Here is a 26,389-nt window from a genome sequence, read left to right as displayed (position 1 = left end):
AGACTAATACTGTTTTGACCTAACTCTTATTAAAAGATACCATTGTCATTTACCACTTACTTGCTGTGGCTATAATATTTTGAACCAAATCATAATCTTTCTTTTCATCTCAATAAGAGTTATACAGAGTGAAGTTTGGGAAATAAAGACATTGTTGTATATAAACTTTCATAAGTTACAGCACCATAAGTATTTCTACAATGCAGACAAAGAAAGGATCCAAGCCACATGCTGCTTCCTACAAATCACAGCTGTGGACTACTGGATTTAAAATATAACTCAGAAGATTGCTTTGATGTAGAAGAATAAGTTTTCTTTATAAATAAATGTTTTTGATGTTTTGACAAGCTATACTCAATACATTTGTCAGACCAGGATGCTAATATTAGATAGCAGATAATTTCATCAAGCAATTTATAACTTTGAGTAAAGAGGGGGTAATGTTTAAAGACATGGTCAACTCCATGTAAGTAGAAAACAGAAAAAGTAAGTAAGAATGCTCAAATAACACATAAAAGCCTATTATCTAGGACTTCACAGGAAATCTATCCCCAAGGATTTAATTATTTAAAAAAGGATTATATATTCCTGTGGAGATTTGTCTGTATCAAAATGCAGCATTGCTCTAGCTGCAAAACAACAAAGTTCTGGCTCAGTATCATCTGACTGGCAAAAACATAGTTTTCGGAACCCATTTAGACAGGTTCAGTGTCATTCTTGCTACCAAACCTGGAGAGAAAGGTCACTCGAGCAATTATTACCCTTGTTAAAAATGTTTCAGCCCACAAGGATAGAAGAGACATGAATTGTATCACCAAATCTCTTTTACAAGAACATGCTACCTAGAAATAGTTTTTCATCTTAAAGTGCAAAGCCTAACGCACCCGGTTCATACAAACTGTTAGCTGATATAGTAGAGGCAAGGTGTTCTCTGCTGTCACCAGCACTCTGCTGGATCCCACTGTCACTGCTTCGTACTGTTTTGAAGAGAAACACTAATTACTATGCAGACTGTAAGTTACCCACTCTTCACAGATACCATGATAATAAAGCAAGCTCTTATACTTGGTCCTGAATATGTAATTTTTAAAAAAGTTACAAGTAATTATTCAGTATTCTTAATGCATCTATAAAATAATATGTAGTCACATATCACAACCATAACATTTATAATAATAATAAATGTCCAAAATTATTAGAAAGGAAAAGATCAGGATAAGTAAAAAAGCTTAAATTATTTCATGAAAACACTAAGCAATGCAGTAGCCTGGAGACAATAGATTAAAGGCAGGGAGATGGCCACAACACACAATGGATCACTAGTGCAAATACTCAACACGCCGTAGCTGTAGTACTTACTACTACGTAGTTTTGAAGAGGTATCAAAGTAGGAGAAGAGTGAATCTAGTTCATCAGGACAGAACAGAGACTCCCGCCTCGCCTCGTCGCTACTTACAGCAACCGCTGGGACATGCAAGTTAGCAAAGCACAAAGCAGGCAGTAAGGAAGGGATAGGGCAGGAAAGAACGTTATTGGAAAAATTAAGAAGGATGAAAATACGGAGGAAAGAGGGTGGTTAATATGTTTCTGAATGATAAGCATCCCCACTCCAAATCCTTCCCCACCTAAAAATGCACATTCCTGAGCAAGTCTTTTCTCCTCTATACTTCTGAACTAGGCTATGACCCATTAAAAGATAGGTTCCAATTTCTCTGCATGAGGCAGGAAATAAATTAATACAAAATTATTTTACTTTAAAAGGAACAGGTGTAATATAGATAAGGAAAAAAGTGTGTAAATACCTTTTTGGGATGCCACATCTTGTTCCCCTGCCAAAAGGGATTTTTCAGGGACACTGTGCCTTTTCTCTTCCTGAGTTTGAGGCAAAAATTTTGTTCCAGATTCAAGCAGAGATACTGATGCGTGCTTCTCTACAAACTTTCTTTCCACATATTTTGCTCTGATGTATGCCTCCTTCTCCTGCCTGTCATATACAAAATCCCTGGTGTTAGTAAGTTAATATTTTAGTATTTTCATGTACTAAAAGAACATCTACTTCATAGTAAAGCCAGTAACCAAAGCTGTAGTTTGGCACTGCACATAAGACACGCCTACAGCACATTTCCAGAAATAGGAAAAGCACACTGTCTGACTCCTTCTGGATTCTTTATTAGATTTTGCCTAAGGCTTAAAAGAAAGTAATTTTGTTAAGTTCACATAGGATTATTCTCTTTCAGGCAGAGACTTTAGAAAGTGGCAGAAATAAGCATTAGTCACTGTATGTTACTTCTTGGTATTAATCCTTTATACATATTTTACATTATTGTTAACCAATTAATAGAGCATATAATTAGTTTCTTAGGTAAATATAAATTGCAACATTTGTTAAAGGAATATCAAGATTGCACAAAAGAAAAGTAACAATAATAAGCCTCAGGTAGGCACAGCCATCAGTTCCATTATGCATACTGAAATATTTTTTTCTTGTAACCTGAGGTTATCATCTTAAAACACACATACCAGTTGTGACAAACTGATGGAAGGGGCTATAAAAGTATTACTGTTGAAACTGCTGAAAAGGAGTTACCACTTGAAGGAATACCTAGCAAATCCTCTACATTATTTATATTATCACTGTTGTCTCCAAATCGCCAACATTATAAAACGCTGTTTCTGTACCATACAACTGCCCGACAGCAAGCAGCACAGAACTGGAAGGCTGGTAAAACCCAAGGTTTTAAAGACATTTTACACAGCAGAACAAATCATTGGGAAAGTATTTTCAAACACAACATCAGAGAAATGGAAGACAGCAGCACAATCACTAGAAGGTTGTTGTAAAGCAGCAGAGCTCATGTACAATGTAGGCAGAAAGAGCAGCACATTCTGAGGATCAGGGAACAAAAGTCAAACTCAAGAACAAAGTCACTGCAAACAAAAGGCACAGCCACAGGCTCCTTCCAGGAGCACTTAGACCACACACAGCTGGTTGAGTTGGTACAAAGGAGATAGGAAACAAAATCAGCATGCCCACATTGATGAGAGAACAGGATGCTATAGAGTGGTCATCACAAGGAGGGAGTGACATCAGAAAAAGAACAAACAGGAGAAGCCAAAAGGGACCAACAGAAGGAATACCCAATAGAGATAGAGTGAGAAAAGGGGAAGAGCAAAACATGCTGGTGATAAGGGGTAACAAAGAGTAAATCAAAGGAGTGTCACACAGTTAATTGGCAGCATCTTTTAAAGCTGAGGCTGAAGGAAGCAACAAGAAAAGGAAGAGGCACTTCTAGTAAATTACTACCTTTGACTTCCAAGTTGCGGCTTCTTTACTCCCACTTTTTCCAACTTCGCTTCATATATTCTATTTATAACATCATTTCCCAATTCACACATAAGCTATGAAGCAAAATAAATTAAAATACAGTTGTAAAAGGCTATATCTACCTATTTAGTTGGTTTTAACCTCACTCAAGCCTATTTTTACAACTTAGTATTTTCACCAGTAAAAGTACACTTACAGAAATAAGCATGGGTTTATGTCATGGTAAAGAAACATGGTCGAGAGACCAAATTCTGAGTAAGATAGCAAAAAATATAATCACTCTTTTAAATTGGCATTCCCTTCTGAAAAAGGACTGCAAAAAAGACCATCTGTCATTCAAGAATTTTTTTGTGTGCAATCAGAATGACATCTGCAGGCCTTGAACAAAGGTACTTTTTTCCACCAGCTTTGCCAGTAGCTATTCTTATCCCATCAGCAAGAAACAATTCAATCAATTCTATTCCATCTTGTCCAACAGAAATTTTTGCTAAACTATAATCTGTTATGTCTATAGACAAATATCAAAGAAAAAAACAGTCTGCAGATATTACTTTAAGGAGAATTCGTGCCACGAAGTCCAATTTACTGATGCAATGAACAGATTTCCTGCTTCTAATACCAGGTAGAATATTCGGCTCTGGTATTTACATGAACAGGACAAAGGGTGTAGTTTTGAGGGATTTTTTTGTTTGTTTGTTTCCTCAGCATGAACACACTGATATTAAAATTATTTAAGGTCAAGCCACAAGAGAAACACCCCTACCCACACTGTCTTCTGATTGTTCAGGATAACGAAGCAATACCTAAGTACCAAAACATCACAGCTAGAAACAAATGCTTTGCATTGGTTATCGAGTTGCACACATACATCCACATGTAAGTTCCTCTTTTGGTATTTCAATGTCACATGATCTTTATAACCAGGTTTTATGTTAGAATTTTGGCACACAAATAGCACACAAGAGCAGTTACATGAATGTTCTCCTATAAGCCAGTAGGGATATGAAATCAACATCTCACTGTAAGAGCTGGCATGTGAATTTTCAAGTATGATCATGCTTTAGGTTGATATAGCACTTCCAAATTTTTTCAGCCCACTATATTATTGGTCTGTAAACAGATTTCCCTTTTTATATGTTGAAAGTATCAGATGAAACTTAACTACTCAAAGTGCATTTTCAGACCTGAAGGTGTCATAAGTTCTTCTGACTCACAAGTTTGTAACAAGAATGACTGCTGATACTGCGTGTATTTTAAGAAAGTGTGAATCAAAAAACCAACACACAACTAAACATTTTCTACTCAAAAGCACAAGACATGCACTGGGTACAAATGCAAGTGTTTCCTGCATTGAACTTTCTGATGCAGAGCCTTTAGAACAACAATGTAAGTATCAAATAGAAACTGGTTTCAAAAATACTATCATACCTTTAAAAGTTCAGGTTCCCATGAATCCAGCGTTAAAGATCTTACTTTTGAAAAGTGGACTCCCAAGCTCCTAAACAGCATAACAAAAATATTAACCTGTAACTACGTGCTATGTCTTAGCTCAGACAGCTTTACCATTAATTTATGCAAATAAAGCAGTTACCTTAATTCTGTTTATAAACAGGGCTCTCTAATCTTGCTTCAATACACATTTGAAGAGGCAAACGCCACCCTTCCTAAGTAAGTCAATGCACTAATCAAATACAGTTCTGAAGAGTTCCCCAACCTGTGTATCCCAGAGCACTCAATGCACAGCGTGATTCCCAGGTTGATACTGGCCCAGCGAGGATCTGCCAAACCACAGTCACAGCAGGCAGCATTACCAGGAATGCACTGAACTCGCTGTAGAGCACTTTCTCCCTTTAACAACTTCTCTTTTGTCTCACTCCCAGATTCTAGGCTTCCAGTAGAAGGGGATGATTTCTTTTCCTGTTTCTGGAAAAAAAAACCCAAACAAACAAAAAATGAGACATGTACTAAATTAAAGCAATAAAAGTTCTAACTGTGCACTAGAATCCTAGAAAGGTAACTTCTGCAGAAGTTAGAATTAGAAGCCAGAATTTTAAAAATTTTAACTTATTAGAAGAAATGTAGAACTGAACATAAGAGTAATCCTATGAATTTTAATCACACTACACACAAACCTCATCAGAACATACAGGCCAGTATTAGTAAGATGGAGTGAAAAATATAAGTCACAGCCTTCAGAATTTCTTTCTATTTCCACTGGAAGACAAACAATGGACACATTTCCTTCTCTCATAAAAAGAGAGTTTATCTGTTTTTAATTTTCAGAATCTAAAAAGTGGGTGGTTGTTCGGTTGCTTTTTAAACTCACCTCAGATTCATCCCCTTTCTCTCTATATGCTGTAGCAATACTGGTCTGAACAGCCTTAATCCACGCCTGCCGCAGCTTTTCTGAGTCTGCCTGAAGCATGCAGCTTCTGTGACAAATCACACATGTACTTAGATTCGGAGAGACTGACCAAGCAGCCAACATCAGACATTGTTCAATAAAATATAAACTCTTCAGATTCTTGCTATCACTGCAAGTATATTGTTTATTAGGCATCATCTAATAAACCGATTTATTTTGACATAGTGAAGTAGCTGACCTTTATAAACTGCAAACTCCTGGTTTCAAAACTATTTGCAGGTTATGCTAAAACATATATATACACACAATGCTCCAAATAACCCAGATAACAGATTAGCTTCCTATTCCCTTTCTTCTCTTATTCTGAATTTTTCATTCTTAAATCCTCATGTGCAATTTACCTCCACGACTTATTGCACAAAATACAGGTATCAGTCCTTGGAAACACAGTTTCGTTCACTGAGATCAAGAGAAAATAGTTTTAAAGCTTTCTGTCAAAAAATGAACTACTTTTCTTCACACCAACAATCAAAGGAAACTGGTCATGATATTCCAACACTTATGGGTTGAAAAAGTATAGGCTGCAAATATTAGGACCGCAATCTATTAAAAGGAGAAATGTAAGTGGGAGAGGGGAGTGTAGATAACATCCAAACCTAAAAGCAGGTTGACCTTATATCAAAAACTTAAATATGGTCACATCTCAAAATTATTTGTAAGAAATTCATGTCCTGCCCTTACAGCAGCAGGACTGTCATATTTTTCCAAATACAACCGATACACCGCACTGTTAGAGCTGAAAACTATTTTTATTTAGTGCATTCTGAAATGTAACTTCACATTACTGAGGCAAGAACTTTATTAAAACATTTCTCTCTCATTATACCAGTCAAATTTGGAGAAACTTTCTACGTTACTAAGCAGCTTGATAGTATCAGCTACTACTAAGCCACAACAGCTCCACAACCACAAGCCATTTATGCATAAAGCACAAGAATGCATGTTTATTTTAATGTCAAAAGTAAACTAAATACCAGAAACACTTCTCACAGCATCACTTACTCTTAGCCAAAATTTCAGAGGACAGAATTGTTCAGATACTTTTCCTGTTTTGATCTATCCCAAGAGAAATGTTAATCTTGCATTTCAGGACAACTGAACGTAACAATATTTTTATTTTTAAATCAATATGCTCCATCGCTTCTCCTTACTTTGTTGGAGAAACCACCTCAAAACAGAAACGTCTTTCTATGTCTTCACAGTGTTTAACCGTGCAAAGCCGCAAGTCTTCAACTACTACCGTGGGATTATCCTAAGAGACAAAAATTAACAAAAAAGTTACATAGAAGAAAGATAATGAGGTTGCTAATAATCCCAAATTATTTACCATTTAATTCTATTTGCTTGCTTACAAAAATATTTCTTCAAAAAAAAAATTTAATAGGTGGAATCAAAGATACTTATCGGGAAATATTTAAATAAATTTTAATGTTTAGCCATATTTAATGAAAATTTCTTACAGACTTCGGAAAATTCCTTTCCATCTACAATCCAATCTACTAAATAATCAACCACCTTAAACCACAGTATCCAAAGGAGTTCAAAAGATACTTTCTAAGCGATGCAATTAAGTCACAAATAAATCAGAAAGATTATATCTAAATCAGCCGTATTTTAAGTGCCAAGTACAAAAACCAGAAGCTGGATGCAGTGGCTTTGAAGATTTGATTCAATTCATAAGAATTCTCTACTAAGCTAAGGACATTTTAAAGGTGCATTAAAAAAACAAAACCAAACCAAAAGAACCCCCCAAAAAACAACCAAAAATGTAACACAAACACAAAATGCCCAACTCAAATGTGCGCACACAAACCCAACTGTTTGATTCCTTTCTGACCACAAAAATGAAGACCCTTGATTTGATAGCATCAGATAACAAGGAATGACCTCTGAACCTGGTCTATTAACACTGAAGAGAAACAGATTGTCATAAGTTCTTTCCGCTCCTTTTTCTTCCCCATCTCCATACAGTTCTCTATTTTTTTCCAACATGAACAACTGTTACAGCTACATGGTGCACAAGAAGATTCTAGAACAGTAAACAAAAGGAGCATGGCCAAAATGTTGATTGAAAAGGCTGGCTCCTACAGCTTGGGGCAGAGTTGCACTTGCTGCTGTAGTGTACAACAACTGTACTTTCCCAACAGAAAAAAAGACAGATCCTGACTGCTGAACCACCTTATATTTTCAGTATTAAATACATGTACACAGCATCCCTGACTGTTCATAACAAACGCTTTCATGCCTTTTCCCATCCCATCCTCCCTCCAAACTGCTACACTGGGTATGTGAACCAAGGAAATAACTGGAGGGAGCAAGTCCTGACAGAGTTAAACACAACTGCCCAAAGAACAGCATGAAATATTTTACTGCCAGCAAGTGTGTACAAGCCTTCTGGGACCAACAACTTTTAAGGCTTTTCATAAACCTTCTCTGCAACAAGGTAACAAAACCCCACAGCAAATAAAGTATGTGCTTACAAGCTACTGTGCAGGAATCTCAATCTGTAAGTGTAGCCATTAGTCTCATTTTACAAAGGGAGAAACCAATTTAGAACATGCAGTAGGGTGTTGAAGACCACACAAGATGCCACTGTCAGCACTGTTTCTCCTTCCCTTCATCAATCAGGAAAATCATCCACACTTCAAACTATCCCAAGCCAATTTTTTGATACCTACCTTAAATTTCTTCTGGTACACAAGTTGGTTATTTTGTATTGAGAACCAGCGCCTATTCAAATGAAGAGATATCCAGAGAATACATAACTGATTTTACAGTGCTTATTTGACCAAAATGTGCTTACAGTCTACAGAGAAACTGCATAAAAGAATTCACAAAAGTAATGCCACAGTCAGTTTTGGCAAGTTTTTTGTGAGAATAATGAAAAAAGGGAAAGCAGAGACAAAACAGAAAAGAAAGCAAGGTTCAAATAATTTAAGTCCTAAACAAACACATTCACGTTATGACAACATTAGTTGAGCTATTACACAAAACATTCTCATTTCAAAGTACATTTACTTCTGTATTTTAGCAGCAACCTACAATTTTAAGTAATTGATAACATTCAGATAGTTTGAATAACAAAAATACTTAAAACTATGTAAACTACTCACTCCTGAAATATTTTGAGAGTAGGACTAAGGAATAACTTATTAAGGCACTAAAAATACTACAGCATTGCTATCCCGTGCAGGTTTAATGTCTAACTATATTTGGCATTTCTTAAAATTTTAGATGCTGAAATAAAAAGATTGCATACAAAACCAAAGCAAAACCAACAAAAACCTTTTCAGTAGGATCCTAACTTAAGCCTCAGCTTTGAAGGGAAATATCAAATAAAAATTTAATGAAGGCATCCTCTAATATCCAAAAGATAACATAGCATTTAAAAAAACTCCTCTGAACTGTATCCTTTTTTGCCAAACTCACTGTTCAGACTGAGTACAACCCATAGAGAACTGAGAGATCATTCATATTTTGGAAAAAAGTTACAAGCACCTCAGATCTTTAACAGCAGCACTTTATCAGACCACTGGATATAAAAAAAAGCAGCAAATACAACCATCACTTTCTAGGCCTTCTAGGGATGCACAAAGACAAAGCTAACCTGTCATTTACTGGTTTTGAACTAACAAAAAAAGAAGGGAAAGTAAAAAATAATTCAGTCCTGCAGTGAAATTTATGCTTTTTGTTTTGTTCAAGCTTATAATGTGAACCTCTGTTTATCACAGCATCATTCCAGTATCTAAAATACCCCACATATACCACACATCACTTTTTTTCTTCACCGCCAATTAGTTTAAAAGGTGACAGCACACAAAATACTGTATTGCAATGTATCTTGTTATTCTCCACAAGGTGTTGAACTTCAAGCTACATTTTACCACAATTAGTAACAAGAGGGCTCCATAAACTTATTCAACCACCACAAGCCATTCATGAAAAGCAGCACACAAAGATTGTTTGAGAAAAATTAAGGTAGACAAAAAAAGTTAGATTCAAATCAGTAAATCAAGGATTTGTTAGAAAAGTTAGTACTTAGTAGACAGATGAGATTCTACCTTTTAACAATTAATCTTTTCAAATGTTGTGCAGATATACTTAAACAACAGGATCTTCCTTTAATATTGGATTTCCAACATAGTAAGTCATCTTTTTGGGTTAATTGATAACAATAATGCAAAAGGTTAACTATGTTTTCAATTTATTAACAGCAGTAGTTTTGGTCACTGCTATTTAAAAGGTATTACCTTTACCATTTATTAAAAAGACACAGCTGCAGCAACTAAGTCTCAAATATGAGCATAAGGCAGAGTAATTGCTAATATTTAAACAGATAACAACAAAAAAGCAGACTATAACAGGAAAATAAACTCAGGCTTTATGTGCTTTTTCTGAACGTAACACCAAACAGAAAAACATGAAGAGCAGTGCCTAAGTGATAAAGGAAAAAAAAAAAAAAAAAATGCAGCCTTGCCCCAGGAAAACATGCAGTGGAGCAAATCCCTAATAATGACCTTAGGTAGTGTCACTAGCTTCATTAATGCAATGCTTTGTTTGTTCTACAGCTAAATATTTTGTGTGTTACAAAGTAAATAAGTTTCAATCTGATCAACTGAATATAAGTGAGCACACAAATCGTAAAACAAATTTGTGCCATCTTTAAAGCCTAGTGCAGAATTTCTCAAAGTATTACAGCCCCTCTTTTTCCCAGTAGAGAAATTAAATATGTTGAAGAGAACTTTTAAGGCCAGCCACAAAGTGTGGGGGTTTTGATTTTTTTTTTTTTAAGAAACTTTATTGAACAAGATCAACAATTTACAATTAGTATAACTTGTAGATCACACTTTTAAAGTAGATGTCAATGGAAAATAAAGTTAATATTTTGTTGTACGCTTGAAAAAATAGAAGTGGCAGACTCCCCTCCAACATGCCAGCACCACAGCAGTTTTAATCAGACCAAAACCTGAGTTATTTCATATTAACTAAGTATCATCAATGAACTCTACTCATTACTGTAGGAAACAGACTGCTGGGGGTCTACAGCAGTAACAGCCAGGAATTTCTGGGGTGCAATAGATGTACTGAAGGTGCTGTTATAGTGTATACCACATCTATCCTGTTCTAAGAATTAATGTTCATAAACCTTTAGGCAACCTGTGTGCAGTAAGTACTGACTATTATCAAAGTTTCTTTAAACGTGTCATTCTGTCAAAAATAGGAGAGAAACATGAAGGGGAAAATACACTTGAGGAATCTTAATTTGCAGTGCCTCATCAGTAGTGCTTAAAATATAGCTGTTTGGGTATAGAAACTGAATGTTTTCCATCATTTATACCTACACAATTCAAGAGACTATTTATTAAATTAGAAACAATATAAAATTAATTGAAAAACGCTTCCAATTGCTGAGAACTGAGAGTAATACCAAAAGAAATAGAAAATTTACATGGAATTTTACATTTAAAAAAATGAATCATGTTTACTGATTCTCAAAAGGAAACAGTTTTCTTCACTAGTTGCTATCATCATGCAAATAAGACAGCATGATTAAGAATGCACAACATTTAAAAGCTACATCTCTATTTCCAATGCAGTTGATAAGAAAAAAAATCTCACCAACTTCAACTGGAAAAAGTCAAAACACTGATCTTGTATGCTCAAGAGTTTGACTGCAGAAACTTTGCTTTAATTCCTTTTTAGCTAAAACTCTAGCTCAATCTTTTAAATTCTTTTAAAGGTGTTGAGCAGCAGGTATACTGGCATCCCAGGCAGAATCCTTCTGTTATTTTCTTAGACTGAGCCACTTATACATCCATTGCAAGTAATCAAAATTAAATGCAGGGTTAATTAAGAGCTTTTCGCGTGCCAAAGAAACATTGGGAAGGTATAAAAGAAGCTGGTTGGTACCTGATGTGATCTGGCTTTTTCCTGTCATGTGAAAAAATGGGGTAGGATTAAAACATAAGGGAAAGGAGGAAAAGGAATGAAAAATGCAAAATGAGCAAAATAAGCAAAGAATTAGCATGATCTGAAAATACAGCAGAATTAAAAAGGAAAACATTTAATGCATCCAACCTAAAGACTATTCAGCACTTAGTGTTTGATAAATGCTTTTCTCCCTACACACATTTATTCACGTGTATCTGTCTTCATGATACGGACTTATTTTTCATTTGTATTTTTAGGAACCAAAACAGTTTTCCACTTACTGATCCACAATAATAAATACACCTGATTTCAGTTCCTGATGCCTTAAGGAAAATTGTGTGCAATAAGATATATCATTTAAAAACAGATAGACATACATACAAAAAATAGGTCTCCACACCTGTTACTGTGATATTATTTTGATTCCACTGAAGTATATTATCCAAAATGCTCATGCTCATTATACACTATTCACTCAGTCACAATAAAAAGAGATTGCAAAATCTCCAGCTCTTTCAAAGCACAGCGACACTGAATTGCAAATATTCTTGTGGTTTCCTTTATAACCTGCTCAAACACTACTTGTTTCTCAAGTCAGTGTCATGCAGAACTATCCCAAGAACAGGAAACTTGATGCAAAAGCCCAAATAACTAAAGTCTTCAGACAAACCCAAGCTGCCAGTAGCTCCAGGAAGAAACCTAAATCATCCTATCCAGAAATTAGCATGCATTGGGAAACAAAACAAGTTATCATTCCTTAGAACAGACTTGCTCCCCTTCGAAGGGCTGCATTATACAGTTTTCATTTTTTTTCTCCAAGATAATTGATTATGGTGTCTATGGATTCACTGACCAAGACATGCACACAGAATCATCACAATTATCTAATTTGGTACCTAGAATCATACTGATGCATGTCAAGCCCAGATAAAATCCACTGTACCAATTCCTTTTCTCTTATGTTTTTAATGTTGGCAAGTATACACTAATAGTGGTAACTGCAATATTTGGTGCCTTTAATTCAGTCTTAAAGGAGTATTAAAAAGGCTTAGAACCATCAAAAATACCAACTGATACCAATGGAGGGAAAAGAGAAGCTACAATTTTAAATGCGTATTACTACTGACAGTGCAATCAGCAGCCAAACAAGGAAGACCAGTGCCATTGCCCTTGGTTCAGAACATCAGAAAATTTCAGTATTTCTTTCTACGTAAATTCTGGTTTTGTTTCAGCTGGTTGATTTTCCACCCACCTCCCCTAAAGCAGCAGCAAGCTACCTATCCAATAAGAACACTGAAAATATCTTGCCTGTCTTGGGGTCTCTGACTTCAGCTCTGAATTCCCTCATATAAAATACAAAATTCTACAAATGTTTCCTCCTCTGGTATATCATTATACATTTTTATGCACAAAACAGTTTAATGCAGTGACATGGACCTTTATTGTACTCTACCTAATGACTAGCAAAACACTCTCGCCTCTAATATATGGTAAACTTTAATCAGTATTATCTCCCTGCATCTGAAACTGCAATACTACTTAAGCAAAGCATTCTATCAGTGGAATCAGGCAGTGGAAAGTGGCAATGACTTCGGTGCCCACAACGTACCATGCAAATGTATCCAGAAATAAAAATAAGGAAAATACATCTCTATTTTTACTAAAACATGAAAAATGGGGCTAAATTCAGAAAATAATAGTTGTCTTCATTAAGGTCTTAAACATATTTTATGTGTGATAATAGTAGTAGTTTCATAACAATTAGTAATGGTTTGTGAATGTGAAGTACAAAATTCAAGTAATTGATTCAATTTCTAAACTGTGTTTATGGATAGTATATCCAATGCTATTCTCTACCTAATTCTAAAGCATCCAACTAGTCTATCACAGTGAGATAAGTTATCAAGAATCTAAGATTAAGGTTAAAGGTTTAGCTTTATTGAATAATCCAATGATAAACAGAATAAAAAACTAAAGCAAATATAAATTATAGTAAAGTAAGTAGCTCTGACTCATTACTGAGCTGTTTACCGTGGTTCTCAAAAAAATTTATTGTTTGGAATGTTTTTTATATGTTCAAACCTGTAAATTAACCTGTTCTGGAAGAAAAAAAAAATTAAATAATCTAAAATATACATTGTTAAAGAGACATGACTTACAACATATTTTGAATTCCCAACTGGGCCAGCAAAACTACTAAGCAGAAGTCACTGCACAGGACAAGAACTGTCAAGAATAACAATTACATGCTTATCTTTCAGGAAAAGTAACATGAGTCTTTTACTGTATTCCCCTATTTCCAATGGCTATACAACTTCCATTTTACTTTGTCTTCCTAACACCTATTTTCTCAGCATATACATATACAATTACAATGATGGCTCTGTTTCAACCTCAAAGTAAGGCCAAAATAGAATTAGAGCTGGACTGCACACAGCAAAGCAAGTTTTCTGTACATAGGACTTCTCTAAACTAAGATACACTCTTAGAAAAAGGCTTGCCAACAACTAGGACAGAAAATAAGGAAAAATGGCTTTCAAATGTCACCTCTGCATTAATTAAGAGTCATCCAAGTGTTCTGTCAAAACTGGGGAATCAGTGAGTTGCATAGGTTAAGTCAGACCAGAATTTAGCTTAACAAGCGGTATCTTAATAAGCCAGTAAATAGAGGTTCTGAATAATTACCTGTTCCAAGTCTTGAAGGCATTGCTGGCTCGCTTAAATAGATAACCTTCCATAACAATACCATTGGCTGCATCTACATTGTATTCTAGTTTAGTATCATCACTGGAATAATCCTAGGACAAAGGTACAAAACAAGAAAAAGACAACTTCAAATTGGGCAGTATTCATGTCAAAAAGAGAGTAAACATGTAGGAATAATGTTTTGCTTTCAATACTTATTAGTCAAGCCATGACTCTCAGCCCCTCACAATTTTTTTTAAAAAAAGAATTTTTAGGAGATGAGAATGCTGAAGATTTTTATTTTACCTGCATGCAAGGGGAATTTCTTGCTCAGGTATTCATCACCTCCATGTTCAAGTAGCAGGCAAACATTACTGACAGAGCATCTGATGCTTTAACTGTCTGCTCAAATGGTCTCACATATATTCCAAAGAAAGGGGAGAGTAAGGTAGAGGAAAAGGGGCAATGAAACTTAGGGGTCAAAACTGCAGCCTGTTGCAGACAACTGTATGGAGGCAGTCATGCTTTAGCATCTTCTTCAGCTCTGTTATCTTTACAAGTGAGCCCAATCAGAACTTAGAAGACAAGTAACCAAATAAAGATGATGCTATCACTTATCTCTAAAGTAGTCAGGGTGATGGCAATGATGACAAGAACTTAGCAGTAATCTTTTATGATCTTTGACAAGAATGTGAGACTACAAGTAAGACAATGGAATATACATTTCAATCAATCTAGTAACAAATAGTAACAGTTAATAACAGCTTTACAAGTTTTAGAAAGGTTAACTGCTTCACATTTCCAGCAACGGTAGACTAAATAGTAATATATTTGGTGATTATTTGCTTTCATATCTCATCTGAAACAGCATGGACTCTTCTCCCAGGGAGCCACAGAGCTCAGGTATTCAGTGAATGGAGGCTAACAGCTACGAGGGGTGCATGAAAAAGCACACATGGAATAACAATTTATCAAAAGCTACATCCAGAGATCAAAATAATATATGCTGTTATTTAATTTGACTATTAGTACAATATACCCTCAAAGCAGACTACCAAGATATGGCTTCTTCCCCTTAACTAGGGCAGATGAGACACATTACCAAAAATTAGATTTCAGAAAAAAAAAAAACAGGTTAAATACTGAAGATGCAAGACACTTCATAATATCACTCTGCCATAGCTTCAGCAAGTACTTTTTGTAAATTGTGAACAGCTTTGTGTGAAGAGAGTGTCGGTAAATCCATTTTGTACTTTGCTTTTTAGGAATTTGTCTATACATAGTGGAAAAGAGGCTATACCAAAAAAAGTAGTCAGCTTCAACACCAGTACCATTAGCTCTACGTAGGAGTCCAGCCTTCACACAGCTTTTCTGCTTCACATGATGTTTACTCTTATACATGCAGATGGTTTTGTCCAATACAAGGTTAATTAAACAAGACAGTGAAGTGGTTACAAATATCAAAATGGGCCCTTTAAGCTCCCAGGCCAGCACAGCACCAAATTCCATAAAATTACTCATAGTGTTTTCAGCTCTTACCAATCTGAACAGATTAGTGAAATTTAAAATGTTAAATCTACATTTTTATTAATTCACTGGCAGAAGATCAGTGCAAAAGTAAGAGTTACAAAATGAAATGAAACTAGCGTATCACTATTGTATACTGATCTGAATATATAATGTTGCAAACAAAAGCTTCTCAAAAAATTACAAGTTTGTGCATTTATTATTCAGCATTTCATAACTTAGATTTTCTGCCCATTTTCTAAATCATAACATGCTAAACATTAAAGGCTTCATGTAAGCACAAACAGCCAAACATCACAGTACAATTTTAACTTAGTATTTCAAAACTTAGGACATACACAAAGTATTAAAAAGTCCTTTGTGTTTTTTCTTATCCTCTCAAAAAAAAAACCCCAAAACCAAACCCCTATAAGCACAGACGCAGGCATGCTGATGTCACGCTCCCTCCCTCCCCAAAAAACTGCTAAATTACTCTAACTTACCAGCTCCCAGACATAATGAAACCTGCTAAAGATTTGCATCTTCCTGCCTCAGTGATGCCTGCAACTCCTTGTCTGGTGAAAGACAACATACATTCCCTCAGTCTTTTCTGTACCAACTACTATGTAATCACATTTTCCTCAAGGTTTGGAGAACTGCTGCAGAAAATGCAGCTGCCTTTTCCAATGAATCTAGATTTAGGCTTTGAAGACATATACAAGCATGACAGGAAAACTCCTTTGGATCATTTATTATGCTACACTCTCAGTCCAAAATGTCTAAAATACTGAGCCTTCCTCATGAAGTGCACTTAGCGTCATTTTTAATGGCTTCCCTGATTGATTTCCACCTTTACATAGCAGATAAAGAGTATACAGACAGTATACAGTTTAATATTTTCCTAACTATATATAGCAGACTACCAACTGGGGAGGGGGGGACAAGGAGTAAAGCTTCTATATGCTTTGTCCATAAAACTTAATTTAAAACTTATCAATAAAGTTGTTAGGAAAAATAACAAACAAAAAACCCGCAAACCCCACTTCATTTCAATATAAGGATAAAACTAGAAAAAGGAACTAGATAAGCCATGTCTGATCTTATAGTCTCTGCTCTTTTATAATTAAAGAATAGGAGAAAAGCAGTCAATTTATTTTTATTCTGGTGCATGGAAAAGTTTAGTGAATCATGAAAAATAATCAGGAGAGAAATACATCCATATCTTTCCAGTGTCTTGTGTAAGAGAATCACATGTTAGTAAGCCCAGTCACTTTATGTGATTCAGAATTTTTTTATTCCTTAAGCAAACACGCAGCTGATAAAAACTGAATATTAAATATAATTTATTTGCTAATTAGGCGTCAGTTAGGATTAAGGTACATTTCACATAATAAGAACGAAGAAAATCAAACCAGTATTTTTAAAGTTACACTGAAGTGTTATATTGCACATTTCATTCAGATTTGAAGGAAGGAACATCAATGGCTTCTATTCTGATACTAATTTTTCAAGGCTGGCCAACTACTGTAAGAGAAACATGTAGAAGTGCATTATATAAGTGAAGCACACAGCGTGCTCTTGTGCTTTTTTCCCCTCTCCTTTTCTTTAAATGTCCACGAAAGATAACACACGAGCTGGCAATGGAAAAACAACTTTCTTTTCCACAATTCATACTAATCTGGTGGGTCACAGAATACTTACTATTCTTGGCAGCGTTTCAGTGAATGCATTTTCACATGGTCTTATCAATTTATCACACATACTGGATTCATTTCATAGCTTGCATGTTTTCCATTTCTCTACTTATATAATTTTCTTGTTACCAGAACACAAGCCCCCGTATCTTCCAACTGCAGAATTTTCTATTTACTTTCAATACGAAGATTGCTAGCAGGTCATGAAAGCTATTCAAGCCATTTAACCAGTAAATCTTAGGGAGTGTGAGTATCAGCATTTTAACACTGAACATGTACTCAATATGTTTTTTACTTTATACAAGTAGCATTATTAAAGTTTTTTTGAAAGGCAGTAAATGGGAGTGCATACATACAAAAGAAAACACTGATCTGAAAAGTTACTCCCGCATGTACTAAACAGAAGACTAATTGTGCAACCCCTCGGTTTAGAACACTGCTTCCATTCCCTTCCCATTCCATCAGCAAAATTATGTTTGTCGTGCTTAAGTTGAAGGTCCTTTGAAGAAGGGATTAAAGCAACAACAGATACAGCAAGTAGCAATGTTTACAGTCCAAGACAAAGCAAAAGAAGGTGAGGTATAGTCACTGAGCATACAAATCATTTGAAATACTGACGCATCTTTGGTTTTTTGAGACAGGAATTAGACTGCATTTTTACTCAACAGCAGTTCTGGTTTATGCCTGCTTTATGACTGTGGTAGCATCTGGTTTCCTATCACCTTGTTTATGCAAGATATTAAAAAAATCATTCAAATCATTCTCACTCCAGTTGTTTCCTGAGCAGTTCTTTGGATGCAGATTTTCTTTTAAATGAAAAAGGGATTCAAATGCAACAAAACCTATTTGAAGTTCAAAGCAAACATTTTTCCTGTATCATTTCCCACATTTTAAAATATTAGCTCTGTCACAAAACCAAAAAGCCATAATGCTGTTTACAGGTCAAACTGATTTTTAAATTATTTCTTAATTCAATGTGTTACTACAGCAGCGCACTGCAAACTGCTCAGAAAACAAGAGTTATAAGTCTTAAGTGATACTAACAGTGTGACACCACTCTTTTGATATGAATTTTTCCCTATAAAAATATATTGCAAAAAGTTCCCAGAATGATCATGACATTTCTAGATTAATTTGTAGTACGTGTTGTTCCAGATTAATACGGAAAAAATAATTTTCTTACACGAAAAAAAAAGTTTCCTGCATACTTGCTGAGTAAATTGAACACAAAAGTTAAAACAAACAAAACCAAAATCAGACATCAGTTCTCATAAAATAGAAATCAAACTATAGTGGTGACCAAGTCCTTCCATGACTTTTGTATTAGCCTCTCAGACAACAGCCTAGTTAAATGGGATGATTGTTATAAAGAAGTGAGATGAGTTATTTAATTACTGCAGTTATTCTGCATGCATATGCACATATATGCAAACACAGGTAGGGGGTGGGTAGGCGTGTGCACATGTGCACTTACCGATACATTTCGGAAAAGGAACTGTTCTTTATCCACACAATGAAGAAAAAGGCATCATTCTGAAGCATTAGATTAAAACTTCAGTATATTAAATGAATATATACTGCATGGAATATTCAACACAAGAAGCATACGTTTCAGTAGTTATAAAATATGGAAGGATTTGGCACTGAAAATTTGGGAACACATGCCTAAGAGGCAGCCCAGTGGAAAGCAACATGACAAGCATGAGAAGAGAACAGAGAAAAAGGTTGCCATCCTGGTCAGGTTGACCAAATGACAACTAATGATATGAAGAACAAGATCCAAGATCTAAGGCAGTTCAAGATTCTGAAATCATGATGAGCTGGAAGCAAACTTGGTGGGAAGGCTGGCAAAAGCAAGCAGGAGGAGACAAAAAACAGACAACATGATTTGAGTAAGAAACCAAGAAAAGTAACAATATATAAACAACCTCATTATAATTACCATTTGTACTGGAAACCAAGAATACTTATACAGATATAGCTTATCAAGTTTCATGAAGCTTAAAAGTTTCAATAACCATTGATACTATTAGAAATAGTTTACCTGTAAAGCAGCCTTAAGCAGCATTTGAAGAAAAAACAAAGACTGTAAACACCCTTGGCAACAGCAATGACCATAAGTCACAGTAACAAGTTATTATCTCTATGGCCAATTAAAAGGTAATTTCCCATAACTTACATCCTCCACCAAGCACCACTGTTCTCTAACAGTAAAACCCTCAAAGCCTGGAACTAGGCCTACTGAACCCCCCAAAATTGTAATTTGAACATCAACACTAATTCTCAAGTTCCATCTCTTTCCCATTTCCCCACTTCCTTCCCCTTCCTTGCCTCCAGTCATCTCCTGCCTGCCTCCAAACACAGCACATCAGCACTGCCCTAAAACCCATAATTGTGCCTTCTCAATTTCAGTTACAGCAATCCTAATGTTTCCCACCAACTCCTGCAGGAATAAGGGGATGAAGCGACAAAAACATTTTCAGCCACCAAAAGCGTTACCTTTTGCCATTAGTACTGACTCCTACTAAGGCTACCTCAGTTATAATCTTAGCATGTTTTCATGCTTGAATTTATTTACTCAGATTTCATTTACATTAGACTTTTTTTTAAAATTTATGCCACCTGAACAGATACAGAATGTATTTGAATGAGAGTAAGAAGTGTTGCATTACCTTTAAACTGGTATCTAATCCCTTTCAAAAGTACCTGCAGTATTAGCTCACTACCGGAGAGTTCAGTGGAAATATTTTTAACTTCTAGCATTATACCTGCAAAACCAATACTGATCTAGAGCTTCTGAAACATCCAAACAACAGAAGTCATTCCCCCCACAACATGAATTATCTGCATTTTTCTCAACAAGCAAAATTAAGAATTATTGCACATACAAGTTTTCCAAAACCAGCAATTTAATGTTATCACTTTCATACTTAGACAGCCTTTACAAAAGTTTACTTTTGCTCTTTATATGCAATAGCAACTGCCACACTACCTCAAAGTGCTGCACTCTTATTCGGCACAGTCCAGAAAGTGATACATATGACTGTAAGAATGTGCAACATACACACTTCTACAGGCACACAGGAGGGAGAAATAGCAACTTTTACAACTATACTGAATCCAAGATGCAATAGGAATTAAGAGTTCTAATGAAATGTTATCATCCCAGCATTCAAATAAATTCTACTGTTCTATTTATGTTTCAGCCAAAACTAAACATAGTATTTTGTTCTGTAACAGAAGATGAATATCTGCAATCCAACCCTACGCTTAATGATGTGTTAAGTCTATTTCTCTGCACTAAAGATACCATCCCTCACGGTTCCGACACAGAGATGCACTGCTGGGGAGAGATGCTAGATACAAAAATGTGTGTGCAGTCTGCCTTTTACATTCTCTCAAGTACCTTTTGTTGAATAGTGGAGTGCTTTTGCTCCATATCTCTCTTCTCCTTTGCAGCATCTACAGCCAACTGATCCAGCTGTAAAGAGAAACAGAAAATTGGATCTTTAGATATCAAGAGAAATTTGGCTCAGTAGATATCATAATACTGACAAAAAAGAACATATTATGTCTAGACATAGCATGACTTTACTTTTATTTGCATAGTATAATTACTTCTATGGTCACAAAGTGTTTACCTTGAATAACCACTGAAGCCTCGTTTAAAGCACTGCACTACCATCCTGATTTAACCTCTACGAAAGGTGTACATTTCTTGTAAGCCTTAGAAGAAATGTTTCAAAGAACAGCATGGTGCCAAGCATATGCGACTGTACCGCATTGGTGCTCAGTCTCCGAAGAGAATGACTCATGCTTTAGCTGCTCTTGCTGGCTGACTGGCCTATGCAGCAGCACTGGCATTAGCAGCAAAAACTAGAAGGAGCGAATGCTAGTGATTTCTTCCCTCCACAAAGCAGGGAAACTGCCTCAACCAGGATTTGTATTGATAGTCTTGATCAGGTCACCAGCAGTGTTTGAGCAAGATCCCTTGAAATCTGAGGTAGAACCATTCAAACTGTTTCTAGTTTCAGAAACAACAGTGATGATTTGGCACAGAAGAGAGGCTGTCACAGAGGATTTAAGTTAGCATCCTTACAAAGTCTGTGATAATAAAAAGACATTACAAAAATTTGCTTTAAGCACCTCTATAGCATTACACTATAAACTTTTTTTTTTTAAAACAGAAAGGAAAAAAAGCAGGAAATTTAAGACATCCTGTAAAAGAGTACAGTGTTTTGGGGTTTTGGTGGGGTGTTTTTTGTTGTTTGGTTGGCTTTTGGGGTTTGGTTTTGGTTTTTTTTTTTTTTTAGACTTTGATGTTTAAATAAGAAATAAGGTGAAGCAGAGCAGCAGATGCTGCCTGAAAGACCAGTTAGCTTGGTACATATGTGACACACTATGGAACCTGATGAACCCTTTTTCCAGGCTGTAATACAAATCTGCCATTAACCCCAGTCACAGCATTTTACTGAGTAACAATGCAGACGGAATACTGAACACAGCAGTACAGCCCGCAGCTTTACATCTGTGGGACAGACCTCATTCTACTCCAGGCCTAGAATAAGGAGACTAGGAACAGTGTGCAACACCAGTTTCCTGCTGAGGTCAGTCACATGGCAGAGGGCACAGCTTGACTAACTGAACCTCTAATTCACACACAAAGAGGATGGCCTCCACCCACCCTCACAAGCAAGAACCCCTGCTGACTCTGGCCATTTTCACCAGTGTTGTATGTCCCCTGCTTGAAATGATATAAATGAGAGAAAAAAAGGGACAATAACTGGCTCTTACACCCTTGTGCTACACACTCTCCAACAATTACAGAGCCATCAGATAGTTGGGACATCTGGATCCAATTCCATACTGTTACTTTTCTTAACTCTTCTCTCCCTGGCTTCTTCTCTGGCTCAAACAGCTATACCAGCACTTTGACACATTCCAGGTATCTATGAACATGACCACATTGAAGACTGAAGTGTTCAGACGTCGTATTTATGTAGCTACATGTCTTAATGATAGAAGAGCCACTAAAACAGAAACTGGGCTGCTATTGTGCTCGAAGATTGTTTTGCACCAAGAACCCTGGGAAACCCCTTGTTTTGTGATAATGATGAGAAGTGGTTCAAGGGCTGCTCAACACTTTGTAGGAATAAAGTTTCTTGCTAAAACCTCAGATTTAGGAATTTGCACATGAGCCCCAATAAATTCTTCCTTCTACCCTGCTAGATGAAACAGAAGGTAGCCATATTCAGACTAGGGCAATTACCTCTAATTTATCTTAACTACAAGTGTTTGAGGATGCAGTTAATACAGCATAAGTGTCAAAAAGTTCTTAATAGCAGTTCATTCAATCATTTACGTTTTTTACTATCAAAACAGCATTGCACCATTCCAGTTTCCAAGTTCAGACCATAATTTCTTGTTTTCACTCAGGTGAGCAGCGTATCAGCTGTCAAACACCAGCAGCATAAACTAAAAAAAGCTGTGGCCAATCACACAACTAAACTATGCAAATCCCAGTCATTATATCACTGATGGGTAGTCTTCAAAAAATTAGGCTTTTCAAAATACTGCATTTACTGGTAAATGTATAAGCATACAGTGCTATTAAGTGGTATTCTGTAGAGAACTAAGACTAAAATGTTTAGCTTTTGAATAGTCACCTCAATGAAAATTCAAGCAGTTTTCTTTTTAAACTAATACCACATTTCATATAAAAAATGCCAAATACCATAACTGCCATGCAAAAGCTTATATTACACTTGTGTGCCATTAAAGATCCCCCTAACAATGAGCTGATCCACAAGTAATCCTACCCTGACCTAAAACATCCAGAAAGCAAAATTGCTCAATTCTACTCCGTCATGTAAATGAGTTATTTTGAAATTGCAAAGCAAAAGAATTAAGAGTTATAACTACACTATTCAGGGTCACTTCAATTTTAATACTTTGGGTGCTGTTAAACCTTGTAATTAAGATTATATACAAAATTTACCTGGAAATGAAGAGTCATTTACCAACAGAAAGAATCTGACAATATTTTCATTAAAATCTAACAAATCCCTGTTTTATGTGACAACATACCTTCTCTCTGACCTGTTTTAGCAGGCAGAAGGTTCAACCAATACAAACTGCAAAGCCATTAACTGTGAAACTTTCATAAGCTATTCACAAAGCTGCTACTGTTATGAAAAATACCTATTAGTTAAGTGCCAAGGTCTGCCACAAAAGAGTAAGTTGTATAATTTTAGGGTCTTCAGTCTATCTTTGCTCCAATTGCAATATATTTTAAACATTGTCAGCTTTTGATTTTCTAAATTTAACTCCTTCAGTTGCTATGATACCAACACCAAAAATAATATTACACAATGCTCCTCAGCAGATCAAGCAAAAGGATGACCAGCCATTCAAAAATAACCTTGTGTTTCTTGCTCAAATAATCTAAATTAAATAGAAAAATCAAAGCCTAGCTAGCAGCATAAACCACTACCAACTCCATAGCTTTTGTCTCCTTTCCCCACTCCCTCTTCTGCAGAGGTACAGGACACAGAGAGTCCTGTGCATCTGAACCTTTTAAGTGCCACTATTACACAAAACCAACACGGAGGGCTGTAGCTATACAATCACTTCCCTTCTTGATGGCAGTGCCAGATCAAGCAGCCCGTCTCCCTTCTCAGCTCCATCACTTGCTCACCACACACAGGCACAGACACAAGCAAACACCTCCCTGACATGTGTTTGTACAAGTAATTAAGAACCACAGCAACCTGACTGGGGACTAGTCTAGCAGAAAAAAAAAGTATTTAGACATTTGATTGTTGGGAGTTATTTTCTAGAGTTCCCAATCTGCTTCACTGCACAGACGCAGAAGCAAGTTGAGCGGCACAGATATCAACAGCACTGTGGCAGCAATAACCAGTTCAGAACGGTGTCATTTTAGACATTCAATGACACATCTACTTCAGGTGAATGAAAATAAATGTTTGCTTCCTTTTTTTTTTGCTTTTGTATCTGGATAGACAGACTTTACGTTGGCTATGTTTTGCAGATCATGTTGGAGAGTGGCAAAAGACAGTTTTGCATCAGTACAGTTCTTCAAAGTCTTCTGATGGGGGGTGTGTGTTGTAAAAGTATTTCCAGGGCCATTTAACTTGCACTGAGAACAAGTCAAAACACTGATGAGTCTTATTCCTGCACCACAGACAGATTTTCAGTTGAATATTGTACGTTCTTAATCTATTCTGCATAACCATTTTCAATGTCTCCTGCATGCAGTTGACTGTGGTCCATCTAACCCTGCCATGAATCCCTCACCGAAAACCCAGAAGTTGCAATTGTGTGTTCTTAAACAACAAAACTGAACAAGGAAGATTCAGTGTATGAACTCAGTTTTGCACTACTTATTAAAATCAGACTTCTGCTTTATGGTCTAAGTTGCTAACAATGTTATTTTTTGGCACACTGCATAATTTATACAGTAAATAATGTACAGAAGTAGAAGGAAAAAACCCTAATCTATAAATATATTTAACAATAAAAAGTAATGTGGGTCATATACAAAAAATTTTAAAACAAAATAATCCAGTGTCCTGAATACCAGAGTACTTCAAACAGCACTACATGGCTATGTTTAAGTATGTAAATCCTATAAGGTAAACAGACAGCTTTCAGTTTCCAACTATTTTCATTCAGACTACTTACGGTGTATTTTTATGCTTTGCCTTTACCACACTACAGATCCCTTTCTGTTAACAGATCTATGATGTACCTGATATATACACATATATCAAGTTTTCATCCATTCCAGCATACAGTTATGAATTTTGAGTTACTTGTTACCTGTGCACCAAGATCCTTCATGTAGGGCTCAAGTTCACTAAAGAGATCATAGCCTTGATGGAAAAAAGCCAGATGTGCATACATAAATGATAACATCTAAAAGGAAGAAAAGCGTATTTTTTAAAAGAATATTTATCAGGTATTACATAAACATATTACTTAACTAATCCACATGAACAAATGTAAAATACAATTCCAGGCTTAATTTCTGCTCTCTTGTGCCCAGTCAATTTTACATCAGTAATTCACAGACCTTCCAATGCTGTAAACTTTGGAACACTGAACCAAGCAAAAAATCTCAGAAATTAGTTAATAGGATTAACCTCATTAACAAAACAAATCTACTTAAGGCCAGAAAATTACTTCTAATGCATGTCACCTGAAACGTCTCTTATCTCCTGTTTAGCTAGGACATGTAAATTAGAGAGGGGCTACAGAATATATTTACTAATGATCCAGAACCATGACCTTTATGAACATGGCTGAGAAGACTGTCCAGTCTTAAAGGAGGAAACAAATTGGGAAGATGCAGAGCAGAATGGCAAGCAGCTGTAAAGCTGTGATCCAACTGAAGTTTTTGCTATTTAAAGGAATTAAGGAAATTATGGGAGTGCAACTTCAGACATTTGAAAGAAAAGCACCATTTAATTTGGCAGTCTCTACCTCAGTAAACTTTTTACAGAGATAATGTGAAGCAAAAAAGGGAATGCAATCAGAAGAAAGCTAGCATGCAGATAGAGCTGTATATTATTTTAGCAGATACCATACTAAAGCATATTGTGTATTTGTTATTACAATATGCTATTTACATTTTAAAATAACATTTTTTTTTAGAAAGAGCTGAATCCATCTTAGAATAGATAAGAACTTACTTTTTATAAATCAATATAGCAGACCTAAACAGCAGAATTCTTAGAAGACAAAGTTTTATTTTAACCATGAAACACATAACAAAGAGTCAACAGCAGTGAAAGCCTAAAG

General features: G+C 35.8%; 1 protein-coding gene across 7 annotated transcripts in view; it reads right to left on the bottom strand.

Moving 5' to 3' along the window:
• The window catches only part of ACAP2 (ArfGAP with coiled-coil, ankyrin repeat and PH domains 2), a 64,713-nt gene that overhangs the window by 8,156 nt on the left and 30,168 nt on the right, over positions 1–26,389 (bottom strand). The window contains exons 8-21 of one of the 7 annotated variants that reach the window (XM_074911618.1): positions 25,409–25,504; positions 20,973–21,047; positions 19,611–19,622; positions 14,367–14,479; positions 11,661–11,681; positions 8,429–8,480; positions 6,902–7,002; positions 5,652–5,757; positions 5,040–5,248; positions 4,754–4,823; positions 3,305–3,399; positions 1,803–1,984; positions 1,360–1,464; positions 885–977 (exon numbers count right to left, since the gene is read on the bottom strand). In XM_074911618.1, coding sequence (XP_074767719.1) covers positions 885–977; positions 1,360–1,464; positions 1,803–1,984; positions 3,305–3,399; positions 4,754–4,823; positions 5,040–5,248; positions 5,652–5,757; positions 6,902–7,002; positions 8,429–8,480; positions 11,661–11,681; positions 14,367–14,479; positions 19,611–19,622; positions 20,973–21,047; positions 25,409–25,504 — 1,330 coding nt within the window. The remainder of the gene's footprint in view (positions 1–884; positions 978–1,359; positions 1,465–1,802; positions 1,985–3,304; positions 3,400–4,753; positions 4,824–5,039; positions 5,249–5,651; positions 5,758–6,901; positions 7,003–8,428; positions 8,481–11,660; positions 11,682–14,366; positions 14,480–19,610; positions 19,623–20,972; positions 21,048–25,408; positions 25,505–26,389) is intronic. The other 6 variants (XM_074911622.1, XM_074911621.1, XM_074911620.1 and 3 more) reach the window with 6 other exon arrangements.

The sequence above is a fragment of the Athene noctua genome, chromosome 8 (genome assembly GCF_965140245.1).
Source record: "Athene noctua chromosome 8, bAthNoc1.hap1.1, whole genome shotgun sequence".
NCBI classification, from domain to species: domain Eukaryota; kingdom Metazoa; phylum Chordata; class Aves; order Strigiformes; family Strigidae; genus Athene; species Athene noctua.
The sequence above is the reverse complement of the archived record's forward strand: the minus strand, read 5'-3'. Positions and strand labels throughout refer to the sequence as shown.